Source organism: Puntigrus tetrazona, chromosome 14, assembly GCF_018831695.1.
Source record: "Puntigrus tetrazona isolate hp1 chromosome 14, ASM1883169v1, whole genome shotgun sequence".
Taxonomy (NCBI): Eukaryota; Metazoa; Chordata; class Actinopteri; order Cypriniformes; family Cyprinidae; genus Puntigrus; species Puntigrus tetrazona.
This window is the reverse complement of record NC_056712.1, coordinates 21,856,847-21,883,734: the sequence shown is the minus strand read 5'-3', so window position 1 is coordinate 21,883,734 and position 26,888 is coordinate 21,856,847. Positions and strand designations below refer to the sequence as shown.

Genomic DNA, 26,888 nt, shown 5'->3' with positions numbered 1-26,888 from the left:
AAAACGAAAAGTTCTTTATTGAAATCTTTAAAGGGATTATTCACAGAACAATGAACATTTTTTGTCATTAGTTAAGCACTCTCATGTCATTCCAAACCTGTTAGATCTTTGTTCATCTTCGGCAAACGAGTGGTTGTGTTACTGTCTGTGCACAGTTAGAAAGCTCTTCGATTTTATCGAAAATATCAATAAATATAATTTGTATTCCAAAAAAGGCCTTAAGAGTTTGGAACAGCATTAAGGTGAGTAGTTAATGACAGAAGTTTAATTTTTGGGTTAACTATCCTTCCATTCAAATATTTAATTTCCATAGAAACTGTTTTTCACCATAAACATGATTTTCACCAATGGGTGTGAAAAATATAATAATAGACTGACAATAGGTCATATAATAATGGGTCATTCGATTAAATTTTGGTTTTGCAAGGTGGGCAAAACTCTCAAAACTTTACAATCTAATAATTATTTAAATTAAATAAAAAGTAGTAGATATAAAGTGTAAAAATGGCCTGTTTCAAGTTATAATGGTGTCTTCCCAGATTAAATGCTATGCATCTGCCTTGATGTTACTCTGTAGCATCTATCTGCATAATGCATAAGCTCTACCTGGGAGTTGATTTGATCTGAGCTAATGTGTCAGCAGACGTAGACCCACTATGGCACCGTAAACACACTCTCATCCCATCTGGAGTGCAGTCCGGCCCAGCGTCAGCACCCATTTGTCATTCGTGTAACCCACCAGTATGATTTAGCAGCATTGGGAACAAAAGAGAAGCACCAGCATGCTAACTCTTGTCAGCATTGAATTTCCTACAGCTCCTTTGGAAAGATTTAATTCTCCACGCATTTCCCTTGGCTTGCATATAAGCTGTAATATCTTTGATGGAGCTCTTTCTATAGGACCACATAGATATGAAAGCCAGTAGATGGACACAGAGTGGCTTTTCACTCTCAATCCAGTACAATAACTGTGGGGCATATGCTAAAGAAAATGCTTTACAAAGAAATAATACTACTTGTAGTGTCTGAATGTGCTAATTGGATTGAGGTTCCTTGCTATTATAACAATGTACAAGAAACTGGTACTTAATTAAGATGCTTAGCTTTAACAAACATTTGTATAGAGAGGAATAGTTTTAATAACTACTTCAGCATGGTCTCTCGATCATTACTCAGCATTTTTATTTTTGAAACTGGTAATAATGATAAGAGTAGATTTTGTACTCCTCTGTGTTATTTATCTTCTCTATAGTCTCCTGATTCCTATATGTCGGAGTGATTTTGGCAGGCTCTGTTAATGGGCCAAGCTTACATCTTTGGTACAACATTTTGGTACCGTCTTCCAGCTCAGTGAGCAAAAATAAAATCCAGCTGATTCTCTGTTATTTTAAATGTTTGCAATCCAGCTTCCTAAAGCTACTCTCCATTAAAGAATCCTAGGAATCTTCTCCTGTTGAACACATAAAGGTAGATAATTCATAGAGTGACATTAGGGGCGTTCATCAGATGACCCTGACCCAACACATTTCTCTAAACTAAGTTGAAATCCCAAATGATTAGTAACCCTGAGAGCAGATCGAAGGCCGGAGCAAGTCCTTGAAGCCCTCAGACCTCATTCTGTCTGACCTTGGGTTTGGCTTATTTGAGTGATCATTTGTCTGACAGGGTCAGTTAGCTCCTGTCGCTGCAGCAGTGTTGGGTTGAATGTAACAGTAGTCATATATCATATTTGGTCAGGTTCTCCGGAGGCCCACATACTGCAAACAGGTCTTTGAACACCCACACATTTCTTAAGCTGGTTTTAGGGGAAAGGATTTCAGTTGTCCTTTTAAAAATTATTACTTTCAAGCAAAAATACAAATAATTGTAATGCAAAATAAATAAAGATTAAAAAGGAAGGATACACCAAAATTTTGGATGCCAAAAATTATTGGCAAAAAAGGTAATTTAATTTTTCTGAAAATATAGAAAAACATTACATGCAAAAACACATGCTTACCAGAATAGCATTAAAAAATCTATTGTATTTGACACTATTGCATAGAACATGTTATTGTTTTACTGTCCATTTATTTGTGTATTTTATTCAGGGGCCATTTTTGACCCATCGCCATATTTCTGCCCTTGTGAATGAACATCCAGCCAATCACAAGGCAAATCATACGGGTCTGCTATAATCTTCAAATCTCCTGTTGCTGCCACGATTTCTTTCATTCATTCACTTCTTTGCTCTGTAGTTTTCAGGGGTTAAATGCACCCCAGAAAAAAAGCAGAGGACAATTACGTCCTTATTTCAAACACAGCGAGTATCTGTTATGTCGCAATGACCTGTATCACAAGATCAAATAATCATATTTTATGATTTAACCTACTGTAACGCAGCGTAAAAACTGGATCAAAGAGAATAGAACCTCGTCATATACCTCATCATGCAACGGATCCAATGTGTGTTAAATGTGACTCTGGACTGCAAAAGCCTGGGTGTTGTAGCAGTAGCCAATAATACATTGTATGGGTCAAAATGATTGTTTTTTCTTTTTGATGCCAAAATCATTAGGATAATAAGTAAAGATGATGCCCCATGGAGATATTTTGTGAATTTACTACTGTAAATATAGGCTATCGCCCTTAAATTCCAGGGTCTCTCAATTAAACATTGTCCTCTTCTTATACACCATACATCAATGAAAATCTTATTTATTCAGCTTTCAGGTGATATATAGCCCAAATCTCAATTTCAAAATGAACCTTTATGACTATTTTGAGGTCCAGGGTCACAAATGCTCTCTTATTTGTTGCTTTGGATGAACGTTTATGCTAAGGCCTCTCTGATCTCTGTTTACACAACCTCCTTCACAAATTCCTTATTATTTAGATCGTGGACCCGATTAATCACTATTAATCTAAAGGTTTTTGCTCACATAACATATGTGTGTATAGTGTGTATTTTCATTATATAGATATGTATGTATATATTTGATAAAAATAAGTTATTTATATATATATATATATATATATATATATATATATATATATATATATATATATATATAACAATTACAATTATTTTATTCAGTATTAAATCAAAACTGACAGTAAAGATAATAATAATAAAATTGGTCCTTTCTGTTTATGAAAGAAATAACAAGAAGAAAACCTGGTTTCCATCCAAAATTTTAAACAGCACAACTGTTTTCAACTTGAAAACATATTTCAGCCACATGTTTAAACTAAATGCAGCTGATCCTATTTTGTATGGTTTTAGATAAGCTAACTCTGATTGTACAGAGCAAGTAATGAGACAAATTACTTAAACATTTAAGTAATCCATGCTGTTAACAACCACCAAGCACTGGTCAGTATTATTCGTGTCACAAGTAAGTATTCTGACTCTTATAGAAGCAGAAGTGTTACTTAGTCATTAATTCTAGCACTGGATTTAAAGGTCTTCACCCAGTGCTCATTACTGTGAAGGATAAGTGGACTCTGTCTGGCCACAAGCTCGTGTTTACACCTCTCTTCTGCCTGGCTATGGAGGAATTGAGAGCAGCCCTGTCACCTCCACTCTCTCACAATCCTGTGTGACTATAATCCGCGGGAGGCTCCTCCGCTGAGGGCAGAAATAGCAGCGGCCCCTTAGGTCCCGTGGTTATCACCTTACACCTTGGGCCGGATGTTAGCAGTCCTTTGCTATATATTGCTTAACATTAGTCCTCTGAAGTTTCCCAGAAGAACCAGATCTCTCTGAATCTCTTTTTTTGTATATCAAGCATTTAATTTACGAACTGAGTTTTTTGTGTCTGTGTGTGTGTGTGTGTGTGTGTGTGTGCGTGTGTGTGTGTGTGTGTGTGTGTGTGTGAGTACACGCAAACCAAGAGGCATTTGTGGCAACACATGTTTAAACTATTGAAAATGCAATAGGAGTGACCTATTTTGGGGTTTGGGGATCTTCTTGTTTTTATTTGAACTGCGAAGACTGTGAAGTCTGTATAAATAATAGACATTTTCTTTTTAAAATTAATTTGAATCTGGATTTTGTCTTCCATTATAGTATTACTTTCTACTAAAACATGAGTGGTATCATTAGGTATCTAATGTAGGTGCCATTAAAACCCTTAATCCTGTGTTCATGTCCTCCTATGATCTCTCTGCATGCAGGGATTACCCACCATCCTTTAGCACAGCGGCACCCATAAATGACAGATGAGTGATGCCTGAAAGACATATTGTCTTTTAACGGCATGTAGTTTATTCTCTTTTGAGCTGTCACCTCTGTTTATTTGAACATTATTGTATGTGAAAGCTCATGGGCCACTTTGAGGTACAAAGAAAGTCAAAGCTTTTGGGGAAGTAGCTCTAACACATTACCATAAATGCTCCTGGTTTTGTGATACTACAAAACATCTCGCATTTTCTCTTGTGTGGCTGTTATCTGTTTTTAACAGCATCACGACTGTACTGCACTCTACACTGACAAAAGACTGTGGGCTCAGAGCGTCTCGCAGAGCTGAGGGCCACACACAGAATTCAGAAAACAGCTCTGGAAGTCGGCCAGGCAGCGTGACGCTCTGCCAAAGGAATAAGTGCTTACAATATTACCAGTGTGAGATTGAGCCACTGGAGGAGGCATAACAGCAATAATGGATCATTGTTCTTCAGCTGTAGATGAAGAAAAGTCAATGAATCTCTCTATTCCAGCAGAATGACAATATGTGAAGCTATCTTATAGTACAAGTCATTGTTTGTTGAACTGAAAAATGCTATTTACAGCTATCAGATGCTAACTGATATGCTATGTATCCATTGCACAGGTAATTTTTGTAATATAATATATATTTTTTTATTTTTGTAGTTGATTAAATGATTTGTAGCTGTTAAATGTAATCTTTTGCAATTCTCAAAAGTAATGCAACGTTGCATTTTGTTCATTATCTACTGCAACACAGTTATCATTGTTTTGTTTTATTTTATTATTCGGACAAAATAATAAATTCAGTTCAAAATGCGTTATCTTTTAGTAAAAGATGTTTTTTTGTTGCAGAAAAAAACCTCAGATACTTCACCGATACATCAGTATAAGTTTTTTTGTAGACATTTCAATATTTTTTCTTTATTAATTATTCCCTCAAGCATACCTCAAAATGAAATTTTCATATTCTGTTCACTATCATTTTAGTTACATTTAAAATGGTTGATTAGCACCCATTGTTGATTTAGTTGTTAGTGTTTTATTTTTTGTTTATTTTGACAGAAAAAGTATTTTTTCAGTATCCACAATTGATTGGTTATCTGCTCAAATATGAAAATATTTACAGGCTTATATGCATTTAGTTTGTCTTTTGCTACATGCACAGAAAACTCTCATTAAAACCTAGTTCCCAGTATGCTCTACCAAGTCAGTGACTATTTTAATCCGTGTTCCTGGCTGTCGCCGGGATCTTTTTCTCAGGGAGCTGTGGGAACATGGTGCTGATGAATCTGATCGCAGGCCCGGCAGTTCTGCCCTGCTGCCAGCATTGTAACTGAAACAATGGAGATCAGGGTAGGGCATGTGCCCTTGCTGTTTTCAACATTTTCCCCCAGTTAAATCCGTTTAGACTAAAGCGATAGCAACACTTGCTACAGTGATTGCACAGTAATTGATTTATTCACTGGCTGAGTGTTTGAACGACTGTTATGCATCTTTAATAGGAGAGCAATCAGTACCAAACCTCCAGCCATCAATATACGGGAAGAAAGAGCGAAGGAAATTATTTAGGTAACCCTCCGGCCCATTATAATGACAAATGCAGAAATCACAGCTGTAGTACAGGTACAATAAATACAGTGCAAAATGCATCACTTTTGCCATAACACATACTAGTCTAGACAAACGCATGACCAATATTAAAATTCTTGCTGATACAGATAAGACTGTAATTATTTTTGTGGCTAATATTACAAGGTGACTACTTTCACTTGACCGAATGAACAGATTTTTAGAGGCAATTTAAAAATAAACATAAATATTTTTCTCTAAATTAAAACTAATTGGTTAAAAAGTCAGATTAGGCATCACAACATCATATTACAGTATGAAAACAGTGTTATAAACTATATAAAAAAAGAAATATGCTATTAAATTATTAGTGTTTATAAAGATAAAGTGAACATGAGATGATTTCAGTGGTAAGTATACAGGGGAGAATATAAAATAGAAATGAACATGCACATATAAATATCTGAATATCTGCAGATTTGGTATATATTCAGTATAAGTATTATTTATGCACTTTTATTCATTATTATTATATGTTCATTTGTTTTATCATTTGGATGTTTGTGGGCAGATCTCGGGCTCTGCTGTAAAATGTTATAAATCAAAAATGTTTAATAAAGAAAGCATAAAAAAGGAAATATTTTACAGTATGTTTGCTTTGTTAAATTTGCAATATTTGTATTTTATTTCAGTTCATTAAATAGTATTATTGTTAGTTAGCAACAACAATGTCAACAACAATGACTCAGTGTCAATGACAATACTAATAAATAATGATCATTCAAAAATGAAAAAAAAAAAATCTAATAAACAGTGTTGGCCAGTAGCTAGTTATAAATAATGCCTTGCAGTAATAATATTACTTTCCCTGGTAAGTAAAGTAATAATATTTGAAAGACTAACTAGTAATTTTTTGAGTAATGAACCCAGCACTCTCAATATATAATGTAACATGCATTACTTAACATTACTTAGTGCCTTTTTGTCTTTTTCCTAGTAGTACCCTATCAGCAAAGCTCATGCAGCAGTGAACGGAGCTCCGGACCAATCCACTGCTTTCGCTGCCGAGAGGTTTGCAAAGGAGAGGTGGTACGAGTGCAGCATGTCCACTTTCACATCAAATGCTTCACCTGCCAAGGTAAGCGTCTTTTGCCCATATGCTATCATTCTAAACTCTGAGCCATCTTTTAATTATTGTGAGAGCTTGCATACAGCCTTGGATTTGTGTCAGATATACAATTTCCAATAGATTCCGTTCAGTAATGGCACTTCATTAAGAACTAAAGCAGAGCTCTCTGCATCTGACCTAATAGCAGTTTGGCATGAGTGGTTAGAAGCAGTGGATTTCTGATTTAATGATGCTGGCTGTGCTCCTGGGGCTGTCTGAAGTAGGGACCTGTTGCGTAATGAGATCCTCTGGCCTCACATTGTCAAGACGGTAGCTTTAGTGGTGCCCCATGGCACTAACCTCAATTATCAGTGACATTAGTGACGTCAAGCAATTAAAATCTAAAACGAATGTGGATGTGATATGACCAGATACCATCACCTTTAGATTATGTTAGATTAAAAATGTGGAAGCAAAACCCTTGAGAGATAGGCTCATTTGTGGTTTAATGAAGGTTGCGTTTGTGCTACTTTTCCCTGCTTACACTCAGACTAGTGTTGCCACGTGGTCCCTGCGTTGCATTTAATGGGTTGCTGTGGAAACCGTGTGGAGGGGCACCCAGCCTCTGGTTGGCGGTTATTCTCAGCTGCACTATCAAACCGACAGCCAATGGCAGCCCCCCATAGCAAACCCTAGGGCATAGTTGTGGGGGTTGAGGGGGCTCATAGATGGAGAGATGAGGCGGGAAGCGACTGAAAGAGAATGGCAGTTTCTCTCCCTCCATTATGACATCACGAGTTGCCTTGGAGCACATGAAGTTACTCAACAATAACAGTCCTTTTCCCCTTTGCTTCCCCTCTCTATCAAATTCACCCACTCTCCTTATCCTTCATAAAAATTGCCTTGAGCAATACCGTTTTTCACCTCTAACTCAACCCCCCAACCCTTATCTCGCGATTCGCGTTATATGTGTGCGCGTGTTAGCCGCGCGCTATATGTGTAGGAAGTCCAAACGCTGCTTCGACAGCTCGTATCTCCAACATCGCTGGCCTTTCATTGTTGCGCGGTGGTTTGTTTACAGTTCTGTGATTGACTGCTCGGCTTCTGTGCGTGCTGTGAGTTTTGTTTGGATGGGAGAACCGAGTGTGCTGATGAGCCGTGGGGCTTTGAGGCCCGGTTAATTGGATAAAGGGGCAACATTTGTGGGGTGTTTCACAGGAATCCCAGCTCACGCAGCATGTGCTGTCACAGGTCAGAGGGGCCCCGTTGGAGTCGCAGTTGCCGGTGTTCGTAAACATGTGACAGCCTGTGTACCGCAGCTGCAGCTAAAAACCAAACGTAGCTGATTTGTATGATCATGGTGTTATTTTTTGATTACCGAGTACATGTTATTTATTACAGGTTTAATAGTTGTGACATTTCTGCAAAATATTGCTATTACGCTGGTTCTAGCTTGTTTCGCGAGACTTTTAAAGGGAAATTTCTAGAGCTGAGTGGATTACTTACGAATTGTAGTCTGTTATTGATTTAAGGAATACTAATGAAAAATGTAGTTAGTAATGTTATCTAGTTATTAATTTTACCATTACCATTAAGTGACATCAAAGAACTGTAAACGTATGAATGTGTTGTTAATTTATTAGGGTTGGTTGATAGAAACATTTAGGAGTATAATATAATATTATGAAAAATTGTCATTATGTATATAATATGTGATCATGAAACAAAGAAAAAAAATCACTGTAATCTGATTATAAGCATTTTAAAATGTAATATGCTATATACTAAAACATACTGAACCACCAATACTAAATGTAATGTGTAATATGTAATATGTTTGCTAAGTTAAAAGTTATTTTTAGTTCATAAAATAATATTACACAGTAAGTTAAATAAGTCTTAATCAATAATCAACCTCTGTAATCACTTTGTGTGTGAATTAAAAGTTGCTGGTGTTCATTTCAGTATGTACAGGAAGGTTTTTTTGTTTGTATGTTTTCCAAAAAAGGTATGTTTTTCAGTTGACCCTAGCTTTATTGATCTGAGTTGTGCTTTTATTTCAAAGGCATGCGAGATGTATGCTTTGGCGGTTGGAATGCATGACTGACTTGGAAAACCGGTGTAAAATCAATAATTTGTAATAGAACTGTTTGGTCTGGGCTACAATCAAGTAGATTACATTGGTTGGCTTTACTTGACGACATGCCTTTACAAACAGGAGGAGATGAAGAAAAGGATATGCCTTTGGATTATAGTCTAGTTAACTGAAACAGCAAGCACTTGAACACACATGTGGGCCAAGGTCATGTAGATACAGCTGAAGCTGAGGCAGTGAAGACAATTTCAGGGGGAGTTTACACAGGCTTTGGCCATGAAAAGAGGCGGACGCTGTACACACAGGTATGAGAGAACCAGCTGTTTCCAAGGACACACTGAGGGTTAGTTTGTGTAAAGGAGAGGCAGCCAGGGATATTAGCAGTGCTCACGTCCTGTGTATGCACACACATGTCCACAGTCAAACATAAACAGTCATAAGCTCCATTAGAAAGAAAAAAACATAGCGAGCCTAGTGACCATTTTAAGCTATTTTGGACGTAGTACTTATGCTAAGACTGCTTTAAATAGTATGTTGTCCTTCATTTTGACCTAATATTAAGGTAGAATTGCAGGTAGAGGGTAATCAGTGAAAAAATAATTCCAAGATGGTGGACAAAGTCTATGGACTGATATTTTTGTTGAGTTGCTAAATGTGTAGAGTGTTTTAAATTACATTTGATTATGATGCCACCTTAAAATGCCTGTTCTGTCTACATAGACGGTGAGGCGGCTTTTGCAACAACTCTAGAGGGTTATTTTTTATCATGTTGTGTACACACACCCTCTCCAATACACACACATGCATGCATCTTTATACATGTACATTTATGTTCATGCAAGGGCAAATTTTATTTGTTTCTGAACTACTATTGTGGGTATCCTGTTAGATGTGCAGGCACGGAAAACTCATTAAATCTCTATTTGGTTGTGCATTTATTTCCTCTTATTCTAATAAACGTCAGATTGAAGTCTAAGAGCTCTCAGCGGGGAATGGAAGTCACACACTTGTCCTGACCCCCTGACTCTTTTCTAGCTTTCTAGTTGGCTCTTCTCTTTATCTTACATGAATGCAAAGAGATAATGAACACAGCTGTGATATAATTGAAACATGGTGGTATTTGGACAGCACTTATAAAAGTATAAATGTCATTGCATTACATAACATGATATGAAAATAAGTGATACTTATAAAAATGGGACACACAGGTGTACTTTTAAAGCAGTGACATTTAAATTCTCATAATTTGCTGTAAGTGTGCTGAAGTACTTGTAGATATGGTGTTGTTGTCAAATAATTTACATTTTGTATGTATTGCTTCAATAAAATTACTTGTACATTACTAAATTATCACCCTAAACTTTCATAAATCCATGTATGCAGCAGACTGAGGGATTTAAATATATTTGAGAGCTAGAAATTAATTTTCACCGGTTTAAATTAATAATTTTCAGTTAGTGGCCACTTGCTATTTAAATCCATTTTAAATGGCTAATTAATTGAGTAGACAGCATGACAGTTGCAAAGATAAATACATTAAGAGAGAATATGTTTGAATAATCTTATCTTCTCTCAGAATACATTTTTCTGGTCTTTAAGCAAATGTGCTGCTTTTTCACTAGAAGTGTGTGGCATTTGAGCTGAATGCTTGACAGTATGTCTGAGTAAAACGTCATGGAACAATAAATATCCAGACCAGCTCCCCTACACTTTGTTTCTCTAGTGGGTGACTCACAAGTATGAGCACCATCCATAATCTGTCAGACAGGTTAGTTCACAGAAAAATGAATATTATGTCATCATTCACTCACCCCCGTATGGCTTTCTTTCTTCAGGGGAACATAAAAGTAAATATTTTGAGAAATCCTTCAGTGTTTTTATCCACACACTGGACGTGTTTGTGACAAAAACTGTCAGGTACCAGCATTTTTCGAAATATGTAAAATGAAGAGTAATGACAAAATTTTCAGTTATGGATGAGCTGTCAGTTATTGTTACACTTTATTGTTTCTCTCACCATTGCTTTATTTTTTAAATTCATTTAGACAAAATAGAATACAATTAATACTGACAGTTTATGTTATATTGGCCAAAACGCGTAAATAATAGTGATAATCTTTTAAGCAATCTGCAAATTTAATTTCAGGGTTTGCCATAGTCAACAAATTCTTCTCTGAGCTGTAAGTCATGAACAGTTAGTTTACAGTGCAAATCAAATAATGCTGTTCAGCACTGCTTCCTCTGAACAGGAGTGGCAGGTCATTAAGATGTCTGTCAAAACAGATCCCTTTTAAAAGCTGTGTAAAATGTTAATTTATTCTTTCTCCAGGCATATGCAATTTGTCTCATCAGTTTATTAAAATGAAAATTATATCTATCTATCTATCTATCTATCTATCTATCTATCTATCTATCTATCTATCTATCTATCTATCTATCTCTCTCTCTCTCTCTCTCTCTCTCTATATATATATATATATATATATATATATATAACTTAAGATTGTTTGGAAAAATAGATATAGATAGACAATTGTCTCATTATATATATATATATATATATATATATATATATATATATATATATATATATATATATATATATATATATATATATATAATTTTTATTTTTAGGGCTGTTGATCTATAAAACTAGAAATTCTTGAATGGTTAAGAAAATAAAGCAAACAAACAATTGACAATTAAATGACAAACTTGCTAACGTGGCTGTGATGGAGTCAATAAAAGGTTCAGTTGCTGTGTTGTGTTGTGTAGATCCGCTCTTTTCCAGAGTTGTCAGCCGCTAGAGAAGGAAGACAGAGCAGGATGGGAGCTTCTCGTAACTATGGCAACATATGCCCGTCCAATCATTAAGCCCATGCAATAGTTGCTGGGGAGACATTCTCCCACAGATGAAAGGACAGTGGCAGTATTAGAGACCGAATTCCCTATGAGGGTGTAGATAAGGTGTCATGGATTATCTTAACACATGTCAAAACGCCAGACTGGAAATCGGGCAGTCTATATTGATTTCGAATAAATGATTATGCGTTTATTCTACAAACTGTGGATAATATAGATTTGTAACAGGCAAATTGCTCTTTTCAGAGAAACATTTAGTCTAAAGCAGTGTAGATTAAAATAGTTCAAACAAGAGAGGTTAATCTTGGATTGAAGGAATGAGTATTGCCTGTCTCCTACCTGAAGGGTTCCCGCATCACTAGGCATTTTTCAGAGGGGTTAGTAGGTTAATGAAAGCAGCTGAAGGAGAGGCACAGCCTTGGAGCGAGACAGAAACAGAGCAAGACCTGCTGAAAACATTATATCTGTCTGTGTAAATCAAGTTTTAGAGGTTTAGCAGGAAGCAGGAAATCGCAGTTATGTGTGTGATATTTATATATCACTAGAAATTAAATAGAATATTGTAAGACCGTATAATACTACACTATATACTGTACTACACCACACAATATTAAAAATATATAATTTTTACTTGTGTGTTTTTTATTTAAAATGTATGTATTTTAATATACACATTTTAATATCAGTGGGGTTGTTTTGTGTGTGTGCATGACTAACTCTTTGTGAGCAGAAAAAAAATTACAGAATAAAAGTAAATAACAAAAAGGTGGAGTCTTTGTGGGTGCTGTGTTGTCATTTGTTACTGTATTAGTTACTTAAGTTTACTTATGTTTGGGACTTTAATTATGCCCTAGATAGACTACAGAGGATCAGTACTGAGGTGAGATGCCTAATAAACCATGGTCCCTTAGATTTATTTATCTGTTGTCAACATATGCATAATTTCTTTGTTGTCATTCTCTTGATTTCTTGCTGTTACTCACTGACTCCACAAAAGACCATCTGGTTGCTCAGTGGAGGGCCGTGTAGGGCCCTGAGGGGACTAATCGCTTCCTCTTCTCTCACTAAACTCTCACTCCATCTTTCATTCAGTCAAAACAGCACATTAATTACAGTTGATGAGTTTCCTATTAGCACCAGCAAGGTAGAAGAGAAGCGACGCGGTAGGTAGAAAGAGGCACAGACAGGTGTGGGCAGGAAGACAAGGGAACCGTTGTCATACAGAGCCACACGCTGTGCTGTGAATCATAGAGCATCATCTACAAAGCCATTACTGGCACAATCCTAAATTAATTTTAAATTGCAATGTACTATAATATGTAGTAGGGGTGCAACAGATCTTAGATGATCTGTGTTCAGTACAGTACAGAGCAGTCTCCACAGTTCAGCATAAACATGATGCATTGATTAACTGTTAAGTTTAACCATCATAGAGTTAAAGTCATTTATTTGCGAGTGTTTTGTCTTGCCAGTTTATACATTTAAGTAATTTCAGACCATTCAGATGAAGTCATTAAATCAGGACTTACAAGCGGGCAGAAAGAGAGAGAGAAAGAGCTGCGCGATTCAGACACCACATTTCAGCGCCTCCACAGATAGATACATACACACACAGTTAAGTGAAAATACCCTTTAACAGTAAGTTATGTCCATGCCTTAACTTAAAGTATACTGCTGACAGGGAAAAAAACTATTTATTCTTTAAAGAGACAGCAGCCTAGAATAACACCACAGCTTTAAAAAAGATTAGTCTGTATTTAACTTACGTAATAAGCGTTTGTTGTGTTGTTTTACACTTAATTATTACATTTCTGTACCTGATTACTACTGTTACTGTCTTTAAATAGCCTAATTTATGTTGTAGGAATGTTCATCTTGTAATTTGTGCAACTGTTGTTGTTGTATTACTGACCTTCATCTAATAGTTTCTGCTGGAGTATAGACATCCTTAAAGTAAGCTTTTTAGTAATAAACTTTTCTTCTTTTTTTTGCTGATCCGAAAAACGATCCGATCCTTGACTCAAAATCCATAGTATGATCCAAACTGTGAGTTTTGTGATCCATCGCACCACTAATATGTAGTGTTAATTACTGTTTTAAATTGAAATACTCAAATGCTCCAACTGAGTGAAACTAATTTTTACAAATTTTATAGCTGCATAATTATCTTTCTTATTTTACATCACAGTGCATCTTTGTATATATATATATATATATATATATATATATATATATATATATATATATATATATATATATATATATATATTTCAAAAATAATATATATTACCAGGTTTAAATTACATTTTGAATGTACACTTGCATTGATATTTCCTGACAGTTCAACACTTTTGAACCCTACTTTATAAGTATGAATAGTTTTAGAAATACGTACATTATAATATTTTTAAAAGAGAAGGACGACAGTGACAGAAAGAGTGAGACAGAGAAGGAGACATATACCTGTCTCTCTGACTCACCTCAACATGTGCTGAGGAAATAAAGATAATAAAAATGTAATTGTAACGCTTTATGCGATAAAGAGAAAATCTTCGGAACAAAACTGTGGAGGGATGAAGAATGAAGAGAAGGGGCAGTAGGAGTGTATCAAGGGTTCCAGGGTACTAAAAAGTCCTGAAGAAGGGAATTTTAATTGCATCTGTTGGCTGCTGATAAATACATAATCAGCCATCCCTCCCGCTGGTCTTTAATCAGTTCTGTTTTAATGACCACAGTTCTGAGCAGCAAATGCCTCAATACAGAGAATAAAAGAGAGAGAGAAAGAGAGAGAGAGAGAGAGAGAGAGAGAGAGAGAGAGGGAGGAAGAAACTCTGCAAAAGCTTCTATATGAATGACATTCCCAGAAATATAGCTTGAAACAAGCAAATGCGTCGATTCTTCTAAAGAATTTTTCTTTTATTTTAGTAACATTGTGATTTAAAGCAGGGATTTTTGATGTGAAGTACAATTTGATATGATAATCAGCTATGTTAAAACTCACTGTAATATTATGATAAACATGTTGCTTTAAAAAATTATATAAATATTGTTGGAAAAATATCTGTTCCGATAAAGATATAATATGGAAGAGAAACATAAACCATTAAATACTTTCATTTAAACTCACATTTATTTGTATTGCATTTGTCATAACTGTCAACGTTTTTCACAGACCCTATCTTATTTAATTTTTTTAATGTTGCTATGCTATTTTTATACATTTTTAATTCTCAAATATCATCTGAAAAAGTGAGCATTCCGTAATGCACAGTTTTAAGTAAAACTGGTATTTAGGAAAGCTTAACTGTCCATGTGCTTCTAATTTAAACATCTACAGAAGTTCCTCCAAGCCCTCAAAACCCCTAGTGAATTTTCAGCATCCCGAACAGGCACACCCTCATCAGAGCAGGATCCTGAAGCCAACTTGAACGCCACTCAACGCCAAGTCAATATAGACTTTACTATTAAAATCAATGCATATGCATATAACAGGAACATGGTCTTTGCATGTTGTCTAAAAGGGACTCGGACAGCCACACAAATAAGCAGTCTCACACCTCAGGCGTTTTGTATGGGACCCCGCTGTCTCTAGGGCAACCGTGGAAGGTTTAGGTTTCCTATGGCAACTGTGAAAGAGGACGTCCCTCCCAACAATCTCTCAGCCAATGAACCGCAGTTCTGAGCACCTTTTATCAGAACTGAAATGTTCTTCACTAATTACTCGACCAGTCTATTTTAAAAGCATTTAGATTTGTCTGATCAATCCATTTCAGTCAATCATAAATGCATTAGCTTATTATATTTTTTGTGGGGTTTTTTCCTTATCCCTTTATTGTAAAACTTACTTCAGGGCACATCTGTATTTTACTGCCGTAGGTACTCTATACCTGCATTATATCTGTAAATAAATCCATTGATATAGAAATATATTTAATAAAGTCTCTGTGAATAGGCGCTCATAGTGCAATCCGAATATTCACAAAAATGTCATTACCCTATCTGGCCTCTCAGTGCCTCTGCAGGGACCAGCAGTGACCGGTTCATCTTTCTAAAAGGCCTCTGGTTATATTGTTCATGCTGAGCCTCGAAGAGCTCCATCGTCTTCATCCTTCCAGTTGAGATCAGGATTATTGCCTTGTGGTCAGGGATACAGGAAGTAGGCAAGGCTCCAGAACAAAGCACGGGCCCTCTGGGTCTCTGTTTGTGCTGTATTACCCACGTGGCCCAGCATTCATGTCTGTTTGCTATATCTCAGTGAAGAGCTGTCGGTTTGGGAACTCCATGAGCCAACAGCAACATAGATGAGATAATGAGTCCTCATTTCACTTAGCAGCTATTCTCTGACATTCGGGTCAGAAGTAGCACATATTGTGCTTGAAATGGAGACAATTAGAGAAAAGTACCATTGGTATACTTCGAATCTAGCTGTATTATTCTGTTTATATATTTTTATACTGATAATAGCTGTTCAAGTTTGAGGCTGGCTTAACTGCTTAATTTTTGGCCTTGGTGCAGTTCTTGTGGTGTTCCTGGAATTGATCGATAGGCCTTGTTGATCTGAGCTTAATCACCTCAGTTTTTGCCCAAATTATTTACAAATGATTGTTGTTTTTTAATTAAACACCAAGGTGCATGTGAAAGTGATTCGCAAGTAATTTTTAAAAGGCTGGTAATTTGTTAGGCTAAGGATAATTCAGCACAGCACAAGGATTAAAAACATACCATCGTAGTCAACTACTATTTCAAAGATTTGACTAAAGCTTGACATAGCAACTTCCCAAACGACAAAGCACTTTGTATTTCTGCTGTCTCTTTTTTGTTTGTTTGTGACTGCTTTATAGTGTTTGTTTCATGTGTCGTGGATTTGGTATTACAGTTCATGTTTTTTGGGTATTTTTGAAGCAGAAATGTTAATGCTGCCTCTGGAAGTTATTTGAGTTTAAAAGGCATTGAGGCTTTTTTTTATTATTAAGCTTCAAATGTCATGTGCTCTAGAGTTTTCCTTTTTATTGCTGGGTTTCAATCCAGTTGGGCCATTTGAAGCAACATGCCATTGTTTTGTGGTTGTCTGAAATGCGGCTGCCTGGCACAGTGTCTATCTTATACACACACACACACACACACAGACACACACACACATACACACACAGAGACATAGACATTCACAGCAGGGCTATAATTTCCCTGCACATGTGGTTGCACTGCCAAAGACTCCAGATTTCTGAAGAAATCCCAGTTCTGCTGAAGCTGCTGGCCCACAGTGAAGATTTCAGTCTTAGTGCCTACTGGCAATATAAAGTTTTTGATAAGTCTTTTGGCCTCTTTTATTCCTTCATTCTGCTTTGATTCACATAAGCCTATTCCTTTATAGAGTTATACATTTGTTATTCCATTTCTGGAATGATAGCTTACTAGTAATATTCTTTTTAAAATATACACCCAATCACGGTATATGGCAATGTATAATTTAACATTATAAGCATTGTCATATACGAGAACATTAAACCATTGAATGTTTAGACAGACCTGCCTTCAGATTGCTGCCTACAATGCCAGTGCACCACTACTGGTTAACCATAAAGATGTTCTGCGAACAGAACTCTGTTTTTTCTTAAGATCTTGGTTCTATCTTGTGAAAGGATATTTGCTCTTATTGTGTATATAAATATAGCGAACCGTATTAATAAAAATAAAGTTTAAATTATGAAAAGATGTTTCCAGGGATTTTTGTAAAATGTTTAAGTAAACAATTAAATTTAATTGACTGATCTTCTGAAAATGATTCAGGGAAATTAATCAGTGACCAAATCTTACGTGTCTCAAACGAGAAAGGAAGGGTCACGAAGGGTTTAATGACACAGTTTTTAGGGCAATTAATGTCCATTTGGAAAATGCAGTAAAATCCCAATGTCATTGCAAATATATTGTGAAATTTTGATATATGCGGCTATTAATAGTCACAGAAGCAGTTCAATGACATTGTGATAGCATCAGGACAGATGAGCGCTCTGAGAAAGTCTTTTCACTCCTGCATTCTTATGGTTTCTATCAGTCAGAGGCCAACCAATGAGAATCATAGAGGCGTTATCATGATCAACGAGCATCAGACTTCATCTCCTAATTTACTATTATTTCTCCTAATGGCCTTTCTGAGTTTCTCACAGAATGACTTATTTCTTTCCTTTTTCACTAGAACTCAGGACATGCGAATGACTTAGGGAGGATGCTTGACTTTGAATTAATGATTTACAATGACACATTTTGCGAAAGGCAATCATTGCCAATTCCATGAGCCAATAACAGCCGTTATTGCAAGGATGATGGATGCTAAGGGCTGGTTTGACTATGTGTGTGAGCGCGCACATATGTGTGTGTAATGTAGTATCAGTATGACGTATGATTCCTGCTGAGATCAGGGAGATCTCCGGCATGCTGAAACGGTCACATCTCACTGTAATCCGTTTGTTAAAGAGTTACGTATATCTGTCACAATATGAAATTATGATATTATCATTGTTAAGACTGTGGTGCTTTAATAAGTGTTCTCACATGATATTTAGATTATATGTTGGATATTTTGTTCTTTCCAGTAAGAAAGCCGTCATTCTAAAAGCCTTTATACCAATGCAGGAGTTTTTCACATATATTTCAGTTGAAGTAAATAAAAGAATGTTTAAACATTTTATTTTGTATGCACCAATATAACAATATCAGCAAGATTTACGTTCCTTTAAAATCAGTAATTGAGTTTCTCACAAGCCAGCATCATTTTGTTCCTTTTTACTGTTTTTATGTTGTTAGTTGCGTGTAGTATGCATGCATGTTTGAGTGTATTCACACGTTTACTCAGGAAGATATTCTTCAAAGTACAATCCATTTCCCATTAACACCTAATTATTAGGAACATCTGAAACGAATCTTCTGGGAGGATTCATGAAAATCCTAAAAGATTTACTAGATTAAATTAGTTGTAATAATGATGTCAGCACCTTTTTTTGTTTATGGCAGAACATTTACGGTCCTACTGCGTAACATAATCCCTGTTTTTACTGTCAGGATGCCTTGTTACCCCATGGAAGACATTACAGTACATGTACAGTCTATCATGTTGGAGAACCTGTGTGGCTGTTGTCTCATAATTTTCACAGTGCTCCTCTTAATGCAGCACATCATCAAGCACCCAAGATTTTCAGTCAGTCTTCTATCTTACTTTGTGTTTTGTGTCATCTTCATTTGTCCCTGATAGGCAGTGAGGGAGCAATTGGTTTTTTTCCCTGTCTAATTGAATTCAGGTTTTCATTACAAATTACGGTAACGTTTTACAATAAGATTCATTAGTTAACTACATTAGATAACACGAACTGATAACGAACTAATGTTTGTTGACATTAGTTAATGCACCGGGAACTAACATGAGTTAGTTAACATTGAACAACTCTATTTTTATTAACTAACATTAAGAAAGATTATTAAAGAGTGTAATAAATGTAGTGTTCATTGTTCGTTCATGTTAATTAATGCATTAAATATTGTTAACAAATGACACCTTATTGTAAAGTGTCACCGAAATGATATAATCAGCAATCAAACAACCATTGAATTTAAACTTCATCTAAAATGAATATGCATTTCAGAATGAAGTGCTTGTCCTCTGTTTGCTGTAATGACCGCAGTACTTGGGCTGCATGAACTCCAGAAGTTAGTGTAAAATGTGACGATGTTCAACTCTGCGTCTTGATCGTCAGTGGAAGTAAGAGCCTTTGACCATCTCTAAAAAAAGGTCATGTAATAAGTGTCACAAATGTACTTATTTTATTAGAGAGCTGCAAATAGAAGCTTGTATTTTTCTGATTTGTTTTTACCATGGCTTTCTTTGTTGTATTGTTTTTGGGGTTTTTTTTTCCAAGGATCCAAAGATTTACTTAGATTTTAAATCCCAGATTTCCAGTGTGGCCATGACTCTGAGGAAGCTAAAGGCATTGTCATATTGTTTTGTGTATGTGTGTGTTTGATGTTTGTTGCTGTGACACTTTATAGGCCCAGCTGAAATAAAATGCTCAGGCAGTGCCTTTGCTCTTTTGTGCTAATAGAATTATCCTCAGATTACTTTTAAGTACTGCAGGAAGCCAAGCAGAACCTCATTCCACAACCATTTTGCTGGATCTAATTTATAAGGGGTGTGGTTTTAAGTTCTTTGCTTAAAATTAGTAAAATCAACAATTCATTTCCTTGTTAAAACAATAAGTGCTGTCAAACAATTAATTACAATGAATCATTTCCAAAATATAAGTTTAGTAAATGCAAGTGTACTTTGTATATTTATTATGTATACACCCCCATGAATGTATATATTTGAGAAAATGTTATATATTAAATATATTCATATATAATAGAAATGGTAGGAATATAAATATATAGATGTACATACATGTAAATATTTTTTTAATATATACTGTGTGTATTTACGTTTATACAAAATAAATATACACAGTATGCACAGATATATTTTATAAATAAAACCTTTATTTTGGATGTAATTAATCATGATTAATCATCTGACAGCACTATTAATAACATTTTATTTCAGTTTCAGATTTACTTATTTTTTAGTACATCAAGGTTATTTTTTTATTTAAATAATTGATTTAATTTTAAGTTAAAGTTTAGTTTATTATAGGTATAAAAATGGTTTTAATGCACTGCTCTGTATTACTCTCATAAAAGCCATTAAAATGGCTGTTTATCTGTCTAATAATTTCAAATTTATGATCAGCATACCAAAGGCATTTCAAATAGAGAGCGTCTGTAGCTTTTTATTGTTTCATCTGTTTAAAAGGATTCACCTTAAAAATTTCAAATTGAATGCAAGCCAAATTACTGCAGTGTTGAACCATGGTGCTCATATAGACATGACAAGTTCAATCCTGGCATGCAACGTTTCTCGTTCCCATTCTTTTTTCCTCCCTGTCGTTTCCTGTGCTATAAATAAAATGGTAAAATGATCTCATGTTGATTTCTCTTCCTGTCTCTCTCTCTGTCTTTCTGCCAGTGTGTGGCTGTGATTTGGCACATTCCGGATTCTTCCAGAAGAGTGGCGAGTACATCTGCACAGCAGACTACCAGCGCCTGTACGGCACGAAGTGTGACAGCTGTGGGGACTTTATCTCAGGGGAGGTGGTCTCTGCACTGGGCCGCACATATCATCCACAGTGTTTTGTCTGCAGCGTTTGCAGGTGAGCCCTCTATACAGATTACTAAAATAGACCCATCAGACAGATAAAATGTGAATAGTCTTGGTGGGATGCTGGTAAATGATGCTCATTTGCTAATGTGCTGATGACTGAATATCATTAATTCACTTCCTGACAGCTATATGCTCATCTATATACTAAAGCAATTATATTGCAGTTAGTTACAGTATTCTAATTTGATCGGCCAAGAGACATTTCAAGACCACTCATATATAATTTTCTTTAAAAACAAATTCAGTGTCTGTTATGGATGAAAACGTTTAGGCTTAAGGAATATCTTCAGTTTAACTGAATTTAAAGTATTTGATGGACCACATGTAGAAAATGGGAAGGCACTCTGACTTCTTGTGCCACATTCTCTCTTATCAGTCCTTAAAACAGGGCAAGTAGGGCAGTGCTTTATAAATAACATCTTCTGCAGACATACACTGTCAGGGTTGATGTCCACCCATATGCTCAAAATGAATGTTATAAAATTAACCTGCCAATACTGAGAAAAAATGTACTTGCCATAAAATCTTACCAGCCATAAACTGGTTTACTATATCCTGCCAGGTCACATGGCATAAATGTACCTTGGTGCACTTTTTAGAGAGACTCAAAATATGTACCAACAAGTGAAATGAAATGGCATGTTTGCATCAATAAAAGCATTTTTATATCAGTTTTGCATTTGTAAAAGGTAGGTTTAGGGTTGGATTTGGTGTAGGCCATATTTCCAACATGATAGAGCATTTTAGCAACAGTCCATGGATATTTCAATTCCGAACTGCCACAATGCATATTATATATACGCTATACGTATACAATATACATATTACAGTTGCAATACATATAAAAATAATGTTTACATATTACAAAACCAATACCAAAATATGAAGACGCATTGTTATTTTGTTTAGTTTAAATATTAAAACAACAGATTCAAATATATATATATATATATATATATATATATATATATATATATATATATATATATATATATATATATATATATTTCATAATTTTAATGTACTAGTCAAAGCCAATTTTTACTTGAATTTGCCGTTTGACGGGTATTTATTTTGGACCATGTGTGTAGGAATCTCTTTTCTTCTCTTGACTGAATTGCCCTAGAGAGTATAATACCACAAGTGGAGAAGGAGCGATCAATGCAGAACTGAGCAGGATATTGTAACATGAGTCAAGGCGGAAGAAAGCTGAGGTTTGGAGCTCAAAATATGCAATAATGCCCAGAAAGTAAGCAGAGAAGGGAAGAAAAGTGTAAATGGAGAAACCGCTGAGTCTGAAGGTGAATATCTGCCTCAGACTGAAAGGAGCAAATGAAGAAGTTAAAGGCAGTGGTGGAAAACACCATCTCTTGTCTTTTATATGTGGCCTATTCTCAGACTGACAAGCAAGAAAATGAGAGGTACTGTAAGATATCCCTGCAGGGACACATTATCTGTCTGCCCAACACTGAAACACTGTTATTTGAATCCCGTTTCTTTTTTTAGTGAAAAAAATGGCCTTAATGCAACTGGATATTTTCTACATTTACTACTATAGTATTCACATTTATAGCTACTTTTTTCTTTCCTCTTATCTTTTTCGTTTCTTTTTGTTAAGCTTGTGTTGACACTTTACTGGACTCTGGTGCTGAGAGTTTAGCTGTTAATGTGTTTCTGTTATATTCCATTTGTAATTACAGTGTGTTTGCTCTGCTCTGATCTAAAGGAAATTGGTTTCACTAAATAACTTGCCCGTCCTCTTTTAGTTCATTACTACTCCGAAAGAGAGTTTGATGAATTTATGTGGGTAGGAAAAGGCATTTTCATGGAGGACAGGGAATGCTTTGTTGGAATGCATTGCCAATTGGGCTACTAAATGGCCCAATGGGATGCTCTTGGCAGGAGCAACCTAAACATTTATCGGCCTGACCAAGAAGTAAACAGTCAACAGGAGAGCTAGATTATGTTACATTTAATATTTAGACCATCTGTGTGGAGACCAAGCTTTAGTTTAGCGGGCTATCATCCCAGTAGCACTGTAAATGATTATTCATAAGTCGCGTTACAGCCCTTAGGAATATATTGTATACTTTGATTATGGTCGATCTCATATTTCTGTACAGCATTCTAGACCTGTAATTGATATTTTGAGGAACTTTTACAATTCACTGAGAAGAACAGATTTATTTATTTAGGCTGCAAAAAATTCAAGATGCACTTCCTTTATATTCTGATACATGTAATTGCCAGAAAGTAAAAATATGTTGTATAAATAAAGATATATGTATACATATGTATAGATGTAGTACATTACCAGGCAAAAATGTGTGTACATATACAGTACATACAAATAAAATGGCAAGCTGACAACTCAATTTAATATATATCTTGTCTGAAAAAAAGACATTATCTTAAACAGTTTTCTATCTACTTAAATCTCATTTTTCATTGTTATCAGTACAAACCAATATTTATTAAGATATTACTTTTGTGCAGTACTTTGAGAAATTTCTTAAAGTAGAAGGCACAGTCTAATTTTAGTGTCCTGAAAGAGTTGGAATATTGTATACGTGTACAGAATAAACGCAGCAAAACAAGAAAACTGTAAATTTTTAAAGAGCAGGAAAAGCTGACAATGCTGTGTGTGTCTGGAGGGAGTGTGATGTGGCAGTAATGCCAAGGTCACGTAAAGACTGCATGGAAAGACACGCACAGAGCCTCACGAGGAAGCCCACACAATTTTCACGTATAAATATAGAATTAAGTAGGTTGTGTGAAAGAAAAGGAATAAAACACAGAGAGAAAGACAGAATAAAATATATGAGAAAGTAAGATTAGACGGTAGTTTCTGCTCTCATTGGCACCAGCTATACTGAAACACTGGAGAAACTAAAGGAATTATTCCACCCATGTGTCTGACACAGACTTTGTAAGTGCTTCTGTTGTCTGCCCACTTACCCTGTCATCTTTCACTCTCGATTTCAAAGACATCTTTGTGTGTGGTCTCAAAAGTGGAGGAGTTTGTCATGCCATACTTCACATAGCCCTATGAATAGCGTGTTGGTGTTTATGTGCAGAAGTGTGACATTTCTCTATAAATGCCCTCTTCTATAAGTTAAAAGTGATCGATATTAACAGCGACAGATATAAAGCGTGATCTGTTTTTAAAGGACCTGTTCTGTAATCTTGTAAAGTGGCAGAGCCGGTGCTTCTCTAAGGTCATGGTTCAATGTAAATGGATTGTTTTATAATTGCTGCATTAGTAGAGGAATAGACTACTGTAATAGGATTTGTCTCCTGGTGTAGAAGCTTCCAGTCATGCTGATTACTTAGAAGATAAAGCAGTGCTATGGACACAATGGATTATGCGAGCAGTCATGAGACATGGGGACATGTGTGCTAAAGAGACAAATACACTTATCTGCATAAAAAATGCAGCCTTTGGTATAGGATTTGACAATAATTGTGAGACCGACTATAATGAATTTCCACATAGGGTCAGGTTGAAAAGCTATGTTATTTCGGCATAACTAACATGAGGAGAGATCCCACCTTGTCCGCCTTCGTCCTTATTATCCACATGATTTAAAAATTTCATGTTGTTATGTGCTGTGAGTCACATTGTCCACATTGTCTTTAGCGTCAGTGTGTCTGAAGGGAAGCTCTGCTTAGTTATAGCTGTGCCATCATTACAGGATGGCTCAGGTCTGTGTTTAATGCTTGTGGGTAATGCGGCCTTCCTGCACTTTATTTGGGGTTAAATGTTACTTGAACCCTGTCGTGTCTCCTCTTACAGAACTCCTGCTGTTATTCTTTGAGATAAATCCTTATACTGTTGACCCCCATTACCATATTAGTCAGTAAACATACAGATGTTTTTTAAAAAAAATTACAATTGTGCTCAACATGGCTGCATGATCTGATCAAATATACAGTAAAAAGAGAAATGTGACAATTTAAAATACTTAAACAGTCTTATGTGTTTAGTTAAGTTTGTGTAGGTCAGGACTTCCTTCATTGTGAGGACCTGCCAACAGTTTTCTCTACCGTGCAATTTAGTCTTCTCTGTAAGCATTACAGATTTATTTGAGTGGATCATTTTTTATTTGGACTAATTTTAGGCTTTGGTTTACTTATGCGTGTGTGCTAGGTTTAATAACATGTTGTCTATCTGTCTGTCTGTCTTTCCCTCTCTAGGAAACCTTTTCCAATTGGGGACAGAGTGACGTTCAGTGGTAAAGAATGTGTCTGTCAGCAGTGTTCCCTCAAGCTGGTTAATTCCAATGAGCCAATCAAAATCCACGGGCCCAGTCGTGAGTCCCAGCCTTTAATTTAAACATTTGCCTATGTTTTTGCATAACATGTGGTCCACATATGTGTGTCTTTGTGTAGAATCTAGACAGTAAATCATATGCAGGTATTTCGCCAAGAATTTTTTTTTCTGTGTGCGTTTGTGTGAGCATGTTTGGATGTTCTCATTCATATTTCTCCATTTCTTGAGTGTTTTCAGTAGTATATATATATATATATTAATCCCGAAGGCTTGGGAGCTAAAAACCCTCCATATGGCTGTATTGGCTTGCATGTTTTTGACGGGAGAGAACAGACCCCTGTTCAACAGATTAAAGTGTGTGTAGTGTCTAGGTAAACAGGCAGTATTCTGTGATGTTTTAATAAAGGCCAGATGTCAAGAAAGTTCTGTGTCTGTGCTTGCTCTTTGGGAGTCTGAACATGATTTTTTGCCATGCCACCTGTACCTTCTAACATCAAAAACTGATTTAATATGAAATATTCAATCCCTCTCTAAGCAATGGCTAACTGTGGCTTTTTATTTCCATCCTCTTAAGTTCCATCCTGTTTGAAATCCTCTTATTAGTCTTGGCATTGCGTTGATAATCAAATTTAAGTGCCCGAGATTAGGTTTTTGAAAATCTGGCAACTCCTTTTATAGAAATACCTGTTTAAATAACAACAAAATCATATTAATTTTTCCCCCCAAGCTACTTATGAGTTACTAAACAAAAATGAGCCATTTTCTGTTACTTTTAAACACTAACAATCACAGGGAAATAGTGGAAAGAAATTGTTGGCATATAAGAGTGATCATCTGTCTCTCTAAAGATTGACCCGACTGATCATGAAGGTGAACTGAAGAAAGCCGAACTCTGTGTCACGGTGCAAAAACATAGCTGAACATCCTCCAAATAAAAACAAACGATGCACTGACCTTTCTGTGCTCAAAATCCCGTTACAGCCATACATCATATGCTGGCCTACTCTGCCTACACAGTTCAATAAAATGTGTGTGTTTCTGCTAACTTAACCTTAATACCGATTTATTGATTTGTATGTCATGTGTTTTTATAAACCTGTCAAGGCTCACTGGACACAGGAAAAACTTTGGAACCTAAATCCATTATATAACCTCTCTTCTTTTCCTCGTGGCTTTTTTTAGACTGTGCAGGTTGTAAGGAGGAGATCAAACAGGGTCAATCTCTGCTGGCTTTAGAAAAACAGTGGCACGTCAGCTGTTTCAGGTGTCAGACCTGCGGCCTGGTCCTGACGGGAGAGTACATCAGCAAGTAAGTCAACACTCCTTCTGTTGACCTGCTGGCTTTCATTCAGCCACACATTGTGTTGCTAAAAGAAGCCCTTTTAAAACTAGATTCAATCTGTTCATTTAATAAATATTTAATCACAATTTCTCTTTATATTTTACACTTACACTTCACTTCTGGTGATAGACCTTTGTATAGATGGATATAAAATATGTAGATAAATATAAAAAAAATTGTGTGGATTCTCTCTAACTGTATATATA

General features: G+C 35.8%; 1 protein-coding gene across 8 annotated transcripts in view; it reads left to right on the top strand.

Annotated features, from left to right (window-relative positions):
• The window catches only part of ablim3 (actin binding LIM protein family, member 3), a 52,180-nt gene that overhangs the window by 2,994 nt on the left and 22,298 nt on the right, over nt 1-26,888 (top strand). For 5 of the 8 annotated variants that reach the window (XM_043257095.1, XM_043257093.1, XM_043257092.1 and 2 more), the window contains exons 2-5: nt 6,756-6,896; nt 20,873-21,056; nt 25,265-25,380; nt 26,523-26,649. In XM_043257095.1, coding sequence (XP_043113030.1) covers nt 6,756-6,896; nt 20,873-21,056; nt 25,265-25,380; nt 26,523-26,649 — 568 coding nt within the window. The remainder of the gene's footprint in view (nt 1-6,755; nt 6,897-20,872; nt 21,057-25,264; nt 25,381-26,522; nt 26,650-26,888) is intronic. The other 3 variants (XM_043257094.1, XM_043257090.1, XM_043257097.1) reach the window with 1 other exon arrangement.